This window comes from Trematomus bernacchii, unplaced genomic scaffold (assembly GCF_902827165.1).
Source record: "Trematomus bernacchii unplaced genomic scaffold, fTreBer1.1, whole genome shotgun sequence".
NCBI lineage: Eukaryota > Metazoa > Chordata > Actinopteri > Perciformes > Nototheniidae > Trematomus > Trematomus bernacchii.
The window spans coordinates 1,054,151-1,066,739 of record NW_022987828.1 but is presented as its reverse complement, the minus strand read 5'-3'; the positions used below and the strand labels follow the sequence as shown (position 1 = coordinate 1,066,739).

At 41.4% G+C, this 12,589-nt stretch overlaps 1 protein-coding gene across 1 annotated transcript in view; it reads left to right on the top strand.

Annotated features, from left to right (window-relative positions):
• Nucleotides 1-12,589, top strand: part of cdh23 (cadherin-related 23) — a 185,371-nt gene that overhangs the window by 55,448 nt on the left and 117,334 nt on the right. The window contains 3 exon segments of the mRNA XM_034152488.1: nucleotides 788-930; nucleotides 1,183-1,230; nucleotides 1,627-1,719. Of these exon segments, the coding sequence (XP_034008379.1) occupies nucleotides 788-930; nucleotides 1,183-1,230; nucleotides 1,627-1,719 (284 nt within the window).

The window sequence follows — 12,589 nt, the reverse complement described above, 5'->3', positions numbered from 1 at the left end:
TCTCTACTTGGATGTTCTTGTAACTGCGCTCTAGCTTTAAGCAGGTGTACATTTTGTGTAAATGTATGTTTTCAGTGAGTCAAAGGAGAATATAATTCATATCCATATCCACTGGAGTCCATTATGTGTGACTGATATCAGTACACCCTCCCCTTCAGCCCATTATGATGCCCTGACCAAGCAGTTTCACCCTGGACAGTAATGAGGCTTGTCCTTCTGGGTCGGGGGTCTCCATGCTGTCCTCCTTGCCCCTCCTATTCTCCGCCTTGCCCTTCTTGACACATCCGTACAGCATGGAGGGTTAGCCAGCCTAATGGCGCTCCACCTCCAGGTTTGATTAGCGGGCCTGTCTGAACTCTTGTGGCTGAGACGAATGAAGCTGGAGAACCACTGCAGCTCCAATTAAAAACCCTTTTCTCCACTACCCTTGCACAGGCGTGTCTTTTTATGTGCTATGTGTGTGTTTCCATGCAATGTATCCTTAGCTTGCTTTACCCTTGCTTGTTTTCTTAGTGTGCATACTGTATAGTGGGTCATTTTCAGACACATAAATGTGAAAAGCCTAAAGACACCTAACAATAATGTTTCATTCAATACAAATGCATCAATGACATGTAACATCCGTTAATGTGGCTCAGTAAAAGTATCGGTAGTCAATGGAAACAACTGAATATAAATGTTTTTGCAGATTCGCTCTTTAGTAAATACAAGGTCACATCATCATTTGAAAACCACGTGTTCACACTCTGGCCTTTGACCCAGTGTGACCTCTGACTCTGTCCTGCAGGTTCCTCGGTGACCCAGCTGAAGGCCTCGGATCCTGAGGGGGAACCTCTTGTGTACGGTGTTTCAGGAGAAGAGGCCATGCGGTATTTCTCCGTGAACAGTGTGACTGGTGTGGTCTGGCTTCGACAGCAGCTCGACCGAGAGGTAAGACCACCACAGCACACTCACAAATGACCAAAGCATTATTCACAAAAAAGGGCCATTTTGGGAAAAAGGAGATGGAAGGTAAATTATCAAATGATGAAAGAGCGGTGAAAAGTGCAATACTCCTGAGCAGGGATGGAAAAGAAAGGGTTTTGAGTTCAGAAAGAAGTATTTTTCTTCTTTTCTGTGCTGCTTTCTTGCACTACATGTCCATGCAACGTTTATGCTGATGTCTGTCTCTGTCTCCCCTAGAGCAAGTCAGAGATGCAGGTCGAATTCTCCGTGAGTGACATTCAGGAGGTAAGAGACAGATTTGCTCTGTGATCACAGTTATGACACCTCCCGTCACACCCTGACACCTGCGAATAGCCTGACCCAATGTCACATACTGTAGAGACCGTCTCTCTCAACGCGTCTTTCCTTTCAGGCACTTGCCTTCATTCACACACATATTTCTCTCTTTCTCACATGTAATCATTGTGACACCTGTCTAACGCAACACAGTTTACTTACTGAAACATACTGACGTTCAACCTACTCTCCCCCGCGGGTAACCTATCACACACTTTTCCTGTTTTCTTTTACTCTTGATTCTTGGCTTGGCATGGCTTTCATGCACGTTTTCAGTGACTGCTGTCATCCTCACCTATAGAGGAACATTTGGAAACTGTTTAACCGACATGTTTCCTCCCTCAGGTGGTCAAAGACACAGTAAACATCCAGATTGGAGACGTGAACGATAACGCACCAGTCTTCCATGGGCAGCCGTACACCGTCCACATCCCAGAGGTAAGGCTGACAGAAAGTTATGTTCACTTAAGGTGTCCAAGGTAATGCTGTACCAAATCGTCAACAATTCAATGCGACACAGCTTTTTTTAATTCAATATATATTTGACTCAATAATATTCTTATAATATACCCAGTATTTTTGCACGTAGAAGAACAAATACTGTAACTTTCTTTCTTTCACACACACACACACACACACACACACACACACACACACACACACACACACACACACACACACACACACACAGCTGTAAGTAATATACATATATATATATCAAATATAATTTTGTATAGACTGTTCCTCAAATTGAGGATATGTTGACAGACATCAACAGCCTAATTAAAAAACCTCAGGTACAGCCCTTTGTGTTACAAACATGTGTTGATTAGAGGTTGAGATGCAACTCTTCCTGCATAAAACTGAACAGAAAATGCATCATGTGTCGGATTCGTCATATCATCTCTTGTTTATAAGTTATTTGGATGGTTAGTTTATCTTATGTGCTTTGACCAACAATGGTTTACTTGGCGATATAAAACACGTCTTAAACGTATTGTAAACGTCCACAACTCATGGTGATCACGGAAAATGCATAGTGCTTTGTGGAGCCCTGAAATAGCACCTGTGATCTTCCCAGTATTTGAGGAGTTGTCTTATAGCTCATGTTTAGAGAGTGTTCACAGCCTCCTTTTATAGCAAAGACAAACACTCTCTGCAGTGCAGACCTCAATCTCTTTTCTCCTCTGCGTTTCTCCTCCTGCTTCTCCGTCCTCTCTCTGAATCTGCTACCTCTCTTCCCAGCTCTCACTCCTCTCCATCTTTCTCTCTCCTCTTTGCCCTCTCCCTCATCTAATCCTTGATGGAAGTAATTGCCAGAGTGGAGTGGAGGACTTCAAACAGGGGCTGAAATCCACACACACAAACACACACATCCACATTTCTTGTTGTGTTTATATTGAGCACATACCCCTTTCTGAGTCTTCACCAAATCTTCAAAGCCACAGGCTTTTTCTCTTTTCCAATCCATAAAGTCAGGCAAATAAATGGGAGAAAGAAAGGCTGTTAAGACGGGGCTGTTTAGACCACCCACCATGCAATGAAGGCTCTCTCAGGCAATTCCATGCACTGCTCAGTTGTGTGGGACTCTAACAGTCCACATGCAGACTTTCCAAGCTCTGGAAACAATAGGCTTCGAGTTAGCCTCTGGAAAGCCATCGAACAGAGCTGTGTTTGACCCTCTGTCATCACTAATTGCATCACTCAATGAGTTGCTGTTCATGTCAGTCCAGTACTCTTTTTATTTTACGGCAGTGGGTTGTGGTGATACAATTCAGACTCTTTCAAATATGAGACACAGCAGTGAGTCTAATTCACCCACATTTGTCTCCACTGAAAATAGCTGAAGCCTGTAACAATAAGACAGTAACAGTCAACATAAAATATGCCAACCTTGTGTGTGTGAGCACAGAGTGAGACTAATGCAGGTGGAATGTGTTTTATCACAAATCTCAATCAACTTAGTTGTCAGTGTGCCTTTCTTGATAAATGAGACACATAAAATGCATTTATATTTTTATGTCTGTGTGTTGCAATAACAATGCAGCAACAAAGCCCAACCTCGTACACAGAGAGATCTTCATTTAGGGTGTTTTAAGAACAATGTGATTTTAGGAGTCTTCTTCCTCATCCTACCTTGTTTCCCCTTCCTCCACCTCATACTCCACCTGGTCCTGTTCCCCCACAGCTTTTGTCCCCTGCATTTGTATGGCCTCATTACCGCTGTGATCCTAACTGACCTCTAGCAGGCAAAGCAAACACGCTGCGGCATCACTCCATCACGCTGTCACTCACTGGACATGCCAGAGTTACTGGAGGTTAGAGTACAATCAGCACCACTATATAGTGCTGATGAACTTTAGCACACAGAGAAAAAGATAGGAACGGATGATGGTGGTGAAGGATGGCAGAGCAGTTCAAGTTTAAGAGGATTGACGACAGAAAGCTTTCGAATGATGGAATTAAACAAACAGATTGACAGAAACAACTCATAGGGCTTTAGGGCTGTTGAAAAAGAAGAGCCTTTACGGGAGGAGATATATCAAGGAGGGCCTGACGCAGCTCAGCAGTGAGCAGATGAAGCAATGTGAGGGGCAAGGTGAGCGGCGCAGTAGGGAGAGCGGGAGGAGAGTGTGTGTAAATGTCGTTTTAATTTGTAGAGCCATAAAGAGGGTGAAGGGGAGCAGGTGGGCTGCTAGCATTCCCTCTGTCAGCGCTAATGAGCTGGCCAGATTTACAGCATCCACACTCAGGCAGCCAGCAGCAGAGACACTGCATTCAAGGAGCGTAGACTATCACCCCAAATAATGTTTAGATACAACAGCAGATGGGCCACAACCCAAATCCATTATTGCATGAGATGATGGAGAGAGCCTACGACATACTGAGAAGTGTTTTTCACATCCCCTGCGCGCGACAGGTAGTCTTCTATATCAACACATTTCAAATGTTTTCGGTTTGGAGTCAGTGGAGTCTTGCTCTGAGCATCTGTGGGACCTTCCGTGGCTGCATCATTCCCCAAAAACCCTCACAAACATACCTCCCCCCAGCTGTCTGACCCTCACACCCCCCCACTGGGAGCCGCTCTCTGTCAGTGCCACCATGATAACATGAAATGCCAGCACTTACAATATCTAAATTTGGCCCGTGTGCGACCACAATCTCAGTTTTCTCTTGTTCTTTTCGTCACTTGTATTCCTTTTCTTCTCTTTTTCTGCCATTTATTTTGCCTTAAATGTCTTGCACGAATACATATACACCAAACACATTTTCCCTGAGCCGTATTGGGATTATACACATTCAGTTTGCATGTATTTAGTCATAGTCCATAGATGTTATCAAAACTTGTTTTCTCATGGTCTTAGCAGGGTATACGTTTCTGTTTTTTCCTCAACTAATAGCTTTTCACAATTTAAATGCCATCTGTTTTTCTTCCTCTCGCCAATATTCCCCTTCCTCTCTGCCTACAGTAGATACGCAGTGCAGTGGAATCCCGCCTTTGATAACACAGTAATGATGCACACAAGATTGTAAAGCTGACTTCAGACCAGCGCTGTAATGCGGCACATAGATGGAATAAATGCATTGGCAGACAGGCAGGAGGCTCCGGGTGATAGATATCCAAACGTTATCTGTTTACTGTCTCTCAGGTATGTCAGGCAGGTTAGCAAATCCCTGCTCAGCCTCTGTTTTCTATCTGCCATATCTCAATGTGCCTCTCTAACCTACAGTAAGCTCTGATGAACTACAGCCCATCTTATAGAGGAGGGCTGCCCAGGGTGGAAACCCCTCAGGGGAAGTCAGAAACCTGAGGAAAGAAAAGCCCCTTCAGTCTGGTGTGATACATAAAATAAATCTGTATTTTTTTTTTTTGTAAGAAATACAATTCTGAGGAATTCAGAACAGAAGCAGGACATTTGATCAGAAACCCAAAGTTATTTGTTTCTTAATCTGGCTCCAAGTCCCCTCTCTTTTCTTTTCTTTTATGTTTACACATTTAAATAGTCTGTGAATTGTATCAGCTGGATCATTGTAAGTTTGGAAAATAGGTGCTAACATGCAAATGAGGAAATAATAAAGTATATTCACCAACTTGACAACACATGTGCAGCATTTCGACAACATCCACCAACTGAGCTGGTCTATTTCATCATTTGCAGTGTTTTGTCAGGAGATTTGAAATTACTAGGTTAGCTGGCTAGCAGATCTGCAATAATATCAGAAGGACTTATAGCCAATGAAACGTACTTTCCAGTAAGTTTCCAGTGACTGTTGGCCAACTTTATAATCCCTAAACGCTCCATGTCCCAGCTGAGTGCATCACTTTTGAATGTCCCCTTTCCGTTGTGTTTTGAGCTCCTGGCAGCGTTTAGTTTTTTTCACCATATTGTATTTGCACCGTTTTGTTTATGCAGCGCTTTTAGTTAACGCTGCGCCAATTGGTTTATGTTTTCTAAATACTGTCCATATGTTGTCAAGTTTGTGGAGATGTTTCTTCATTTGCATCCATTTTGGCAAATTTGCGTTTTCTGATTTGCATAATTCTTTTAACTGCAGCAAGTTTCTCCTCATAGAAATGTTTTGGGCCGTTGTAGCGCGTTTGCTACCGTTGGTGACTGTATAAAGGCACCATGTCTGTAGAAGGAATTCATTCAAACCAGCATCATTTCACACCCAACTTTTGGCTGCTACTTTCTCAAAACAAATATGAGATGCATAGCATGATATCATTTCATGCACTAAACACACAAGCACTCATATTTTAGATAATATTGGCAGAGGGTGTTTGAGAGCTCCTATTACGCCTGTGAATGAGCTGCTTAGTGCTTGATGTGGGCTCTGGCAGCAAAACAGAGACACCTGCTCTTTGATGTGCCCTCTGTCGCTGTCAGGTAGAACATGGATAAATCTGCTCCCTTCCCTTTTCTTCTTTGCCTTTTTTCCACTTCTGAATGCTTTAATTCAATCCCTAATCTTTTATCTTTTATCTCAGCAGGTTACAGCACCCGAAAAGTAATTTGTTTACCGGATTACAAACAGATATTTCAGCTCTAAAGCAGCCACTACAGTATTTTGATGACTAAGGTTGTTGCAGTTGCAAAGTTCTCTGGGGAAAAAAACGAGTCTTATTTATAGTGAAATACATTTATTTAGAAATTACAGTCATAAAATATTCGGGATTTACCTTCTGCACATTTATCCTCCACACGGAATGCACACAAACCAAAAAGGAACAACATCTTTATGAAACACACACACACACACACACACACACACACACACACACACACACACACACACACACACACACACACACACACACACACACACACACTGCCTCTAAGAAGTTGGATTTAGGCCATAATGATTTCAGTATCATCTCTCCTGGTCTCCCCTGTATTTTAATTGAATCTAGTGGTTACTGAGCTGAGTGGTGGCTGGTTGACAGGCGCAGGCCTCAAAGAGAATTCTGCCTGACACTAAGACCCTGAGCCCCATAGGGAGGGATTTAGGGAGAAAGAGGAAGAAAATGGATAAAGTGAGAAGGTTAAATGGGAAGCAGTCCATTTTTTACTCACCTCAGGCTCCATTTCTAACTTAAAATAACTCCACTGAAGAATTTCAGCAGACATTTTCCATGGCATATATGAAGCTGTTCCTTAAATCACAAATACAGTTAAAAATAAAGTGTTTTAGGAAGTGTTGAAACAGTAGATCTTTCTCCATCTGTCTGTATGATTATGTCTGACAGCACTGATTAGACTACAGCAAATGATCGTCCTCCACAAACTAATGTAAATCGTACACCAACTTCTCCATTTTGTATTCAACACATTACATATGGCTAGCTTATTTTGTGTCCAGGATGTTGTACCAGCTGTTTGCTCACATACTTCATGCAGAAAGAGTCCTTTCATTTCAGTTTTTGCATTTCATTGATTTTTTTGTGTGTGTGTGTGTTGGGGTGTAATTCTCCATCTGCAGATATTGACTATAGATGTCTACTATATACCGGGTTCAATCTTACAGGAGTGAGTGCAGTCAGTCACTTCCATCAAACATGATTCATTTGTGGACTTCAGTAAGCCTTTCAGGGCAAGTGGTTGCTTAAGTGAGTTGTCAGAGAGGATGTCGTGCCTGTAGAACACTTTTCCTTTCCAGTCTAGGGGTTAACGCAACAAATACTGCCTGGGCATCACGTATGCTGCCACTCGTGAAGGTAAATCACCTCCTCTTCCTCTCTTTATCTTTCTGTCATTTACTTTACTTTACCCACTGAGCATGAAGAGCACCTTGATTTGCGTGCCACGCAGAGATGGGCGTAGATTTGTCTGTCAAAAAAAAACCCAAGGCTCGTGTCTGTGAGTGACCACAGAAAAGTGTATTTCTGTGAGACAGACAGGGGGAGAGGGAGAAGTAAGGGGGGAGCACACAAGGAAACGCTGTGTGAGAGGGGCAAGATTGAAGGGAAAGAGAGAGAACGGCTTGCACTCCCAAAAGCCATTAAAGTTTGATTCACCCACTCCTCACTCTTTGAATAAATCAACCTGTCGTTCCCCCTCTCCTTTTCTTTCAAGTGTGTGGGACCCACCCTTCCATCCCCACCCCGCCGTTGGCGCTCTCCCACCATCTCCTTGGCAGGATTGTGAATTCTGACAAGGTTTTGCTAACATCCAAGACAGTTGTGCATCTTGTCAGACACTCCATATTGTGCAGCACCTTGTGTGATTGTGTTTATGGTTATGTGGGACACAGAGAGAAAGACAGATTGCGAACTCTCATCACTTTATGCGGTGTGTATGGAATCATTACGCTGATAAAAGAAGAAAGAAATTGACGTGTGGGGAAAAAAATAGTTCAGATACAGGCTTTGCCTTCAACCTCACCAGGGCTCAATTTTGGCATTATACAAATTCCTCTAAGATTCTTCCTCTCAATATGCACTCTCCTCCACATTTGTCTGTTTACCCCCCTCACTGTTCCTCAAACCGTGGCTAGATTTTCCTTAATGGAGCTTTATAGCCTTTCCAATTTGCTCAAATCTATTTTGCCTGTCACTTCAACAATTGAGATGGAAGGGAGAAAGGCATTAAAGGAAAATAATGCATTATAGAGAAGAAAGGAATAGGAATACTAAATAAGTACTGTTGCCCTTCTTTTGTTGAACAGTGAGCTATAGATACACAACAGCTTCCATAAAGTCAAATATGATCAACTTGAATCACACCATGTACTCTCTTCTATAGAAATAATGCAGTAGCAGAATTTTGATTCATTTTTGATCAACGCTTCCTACTTTGAAAGTTCACGGGCAGCATTTGAAACTGTGATAGAGACTCCTCAGCTCTGATTGGTTGTTTCTTTTGCTCAAATATCACTGAGGCCAAAAAGAGCAACATGTTTTTTTCACTGATGTTATTTAACTAATGTTATTTTAAGCATTGGCTTTAATTGCCATGCTTTGCCACCGCATTCACACTGTTTAATTTACACCTCAGAGCCTATGTTTTGTTGAGCTATATTTCAGCAGGCATACATGACAACTACAACAAACACCCATCAAAATAATTAAGGTGACAAACAGATGTTTAAGATTCAAATAACAGCCCATCATTTTCAAATGTCTGCTGCATTGTCAGGTTGTGATTTAAGTCAGTCTGATGGTTCCATTAGTGTCTTGTTTGGTTCCTGATCGGTCTTTCTAACAATATGGTTCCCAGGAAGATATTCTAGTCAATCATTTCCCCCAGAGGTTTACCCCTTCATGTTGTAGACACTTTTCCGTTAGTGTGGTCTATATCTACTACTTTAACACAGGCAAATGCAAAAAGACCTTCCCCCTTACACATTTTAATTCCAAGGGACGGTGCAGGTTTTATTTTTATAGCACCTCCATCACATTTTACATTTTAGCCCCACTTCAGGTGAGGCTAGAAAGGCAATTCATCATATATACAAAAATGCACCATATGGCCCAGCTCCATAGTGGCAGCTAGTAGGGGTTTCAGTGCTGTTTTCTCTCTAGGATTTTCTACTGAATCTTTAAACAGAAGACATTTTCAAATATACATTATACTGCTACTGTTTTGAATGATATGTCTTCCGACAAAATTGCTTCACGGCTTTGTTTGATTTGGACTAAATGTATCTTGTGTTTTCCTTCACCGTACGCTATCTTACCATGGCTGTGTGAAGGTATTTTATCGGAATATAGTGTGTAACAGTTTCAGAATGACTTTAATTATAATGTTTACATTAGCGAACCCTGACAGAATCTAAATAATGAACTCAGACAAAAGGTTTTCTAACATTAAGACATTTGATTTATGGGTATATTGTGAATAGTAGCTTGACTGTGACCAACCATTTGCTTTGGGAGGAATATAATCTTTTGAGTGTATCCACAAACTGTCAATAATGGAGGTGTCATCTTATCATTTTACAATGTCATTTAGGGGATTTTTGCTATTATTGCCCATTTGAGTACAATGGGAAGAGAATTGTGGAGCTCACAAACCCTGCCTTAAGCTTTGCTTTGTTGGATATTTTTTTATATTTTATATATTAATTATATTCCAGTTTGTTTCGTAAATATTAAAGCCGAGAAGTATCATAAGATAAACAAAAATAAATAAAGATTAACATGAATATGCCTTAAATATAACTGTCTATAAGAACTAAGTAGATAATACCAGTGACGGCATCATCAATGCTTCTAGCTTGTTTTGGTTGTTGCTATCCACATCAGGCCATTTGCTGGATTTACACGTGAGAAAGTGCAAAACATTATTGCTGATTCGAAAAATCTTTGATTTGAATACTGACGTAGAAGTTCTTTTGTTTTCTGTAAGTCAGACTGTCAGAAGGAAACAGACAAGTCAAAATGTATTTCGCTCAAGTAAGCATGGCCTTTTTTCCCTGTAGTCACAGACTAACTTTGATACCAGCGACTGTCACCAAAGTCCCTCCTCACCCCTCCTAGTGAAACCCCCTCTGTCCTCCTCTTCCTCTTCACCTCCTTCTTGCCTAACCCTTCCGTGGTGTCCCCGACATAAGTGCTTTGATGTATAATTGAGTTGTGCACTCAACCGCTCCTCTCCCCCTAACTTCAAGTCCTCTCTCTGTGCTCCCCAAAGACCTGGCTTATAGAAAAGGTAGGTTTAAAGGGGGAGACGAGAAAGAAGGAGGAAGCAAGGGAAATTGAGACGTTACAGCCGTAACACTAATAGGAGAGATTGTGGCAGGAGAGAGGCTATTGGATGGTAATTCAGCTTATGAGAAAGGTGTAAGGCAGCTAAGAGCTACTACTAAAACAAACGTTAGGAGAAAATTCAGCAGTTGCTACAAATGACTCCATAAAAGGCTCTTGAGATGTTTTTGCATGAGCGAATATTCAGACATTTGAAGACACAGACAACTCTCCACACTTTTCTCGTTGAGTACTCCATAACTGGTGTCATGTCTCATCACCACAATGTAATTGACTCTGACAACGTGACATTCTACTAATTGAGATAAAGAGAGAAATGCAAGGGGAATGGAAGGATGGAAATAACAGGTTGTGATATTTGCTTTTGTTGTAGGAAGTACCAATTGCCATATAATGATCACTTTACACAGGAGATGATTAGACATGTTGCCATTCTGCATTAGTGTCATTGGGGCTGTTAGAGTTTTTTAGAGATCTATCATCATAAAATATGCTCACAGCCTCAGCATTGTAAACCTTGGGTACATTTAGCTGTAATAGACTGAGAGTGCAGAGGTTTTCGTCTTGACCATATCCGTCATATTCCTACATGCAGTACTTTTCTTTGCTTGCTTGTCTCTCTGTCCCCACTCCTTTCTGCTGCAGAGCTACATGAAGAGATTGCAAACGGACCCTAGTGGTGCTTTCTCTGCATGTGCTCCCTGGCTGTTGGGATATGTTTGTCTTCCCGTATATGAATGTTCAGTTATATTCAGTACGATCAACGAGTGGATTGCGCAAAAGTTGGGTGCCGTGTTTACTGGCATACTTCCAAAATATGACAACGCTTATCTCTTATTCTTCATATTCACCATAATTAAACTAGAACACTTATAACAACTATAAAGCTATGGACATTTCCCATAACACATATTAATTCATTCTCATACCAGAAAAACATAGACTTTGAAAAGATATCTTTTAAGCTTTTCACATACAATAGTAATTGGCTCTCATCAATAATGACATGAAGACATCATTGTAAACTGTGATAATTAGTAGATTTGCTTACATTATTGTAGTCCAGTTTAGTTCAGTAAGGAGGAGGCAAATGTGTTGGACAAATATATTTTACTGGCATGGCAGTTTCTTCTGTTTTCAAATCATAGTATTTCAGCTGAGGTGTCATTGACTCTGACCAGAACATATGGCTTGGTAATACTTCCTGAAGCCTATTCAAACAATGTTGAGATATTGTTATTTTTTTATCAAAATAAGAATTTGTTAACTGTTATTGCTCATCATCAGGCTTATGTGTCTGCCTACTACCTCTTCTTATTTCTTTCTCTTACAGTTGTTAAAAACAAAAAAGCCTGCATGCTAATGCATATTTCAGTTTTCTGTTTTACTTTGCTCATCAAACACCTCAGTACTTTAAGGGTTCCTTAGCAGATAAGCAGATGGAGGCATTTAAATGTTCTGTTTGTATGGTCCCCGCTGAAAGTAAGAGATGGGATAGATACGTTTAAACACACAGACACACTCATTCCCAGTGTCTTTTGGGGAGAACTACTGGCATTCTTAAAGCACTGGAATAATGCATGGGAAATGAAAGGCACCTGGGGTCATAGTGCAGAAGCAACACAGCCTGGATATACACTGTGTACTCAGATAGGCCTGCGATTGCATGAAGTCTTTGAATAATGCATTGGATGGGAAGCATGTATCTTTGTACTGTGTGTCTGCCGAGAGACACCTGAGACATTAAGACTTGTGGAAGGTGGAGCCCAAACTGCCCTCACGATACCCTGTGCCAGAGGCTACAGATAGAAGAGATGTTGATGAAGTGTGCAGTACTGTAAAGGACCAGACTGCCGAACGGAGAGATTCAGGGGTACAGATTTGACAATATAGTGAAAACACACAAAAGGCTTGAAATACAAGGATACAAGGAGGAGGGAAAGAGAGACAGTGGAAGAAAGAGAGCAGTGTATCTATTGAAAAACAGCAGAGTACTTTGAATCCCATGTGATGTTGCTGAGATGAGACAGTCTCAACAGCAACTTGGGCAACACGGCGTGTTGTCATTATTGTTTGTCGACTTGTGGGTATTTGTAT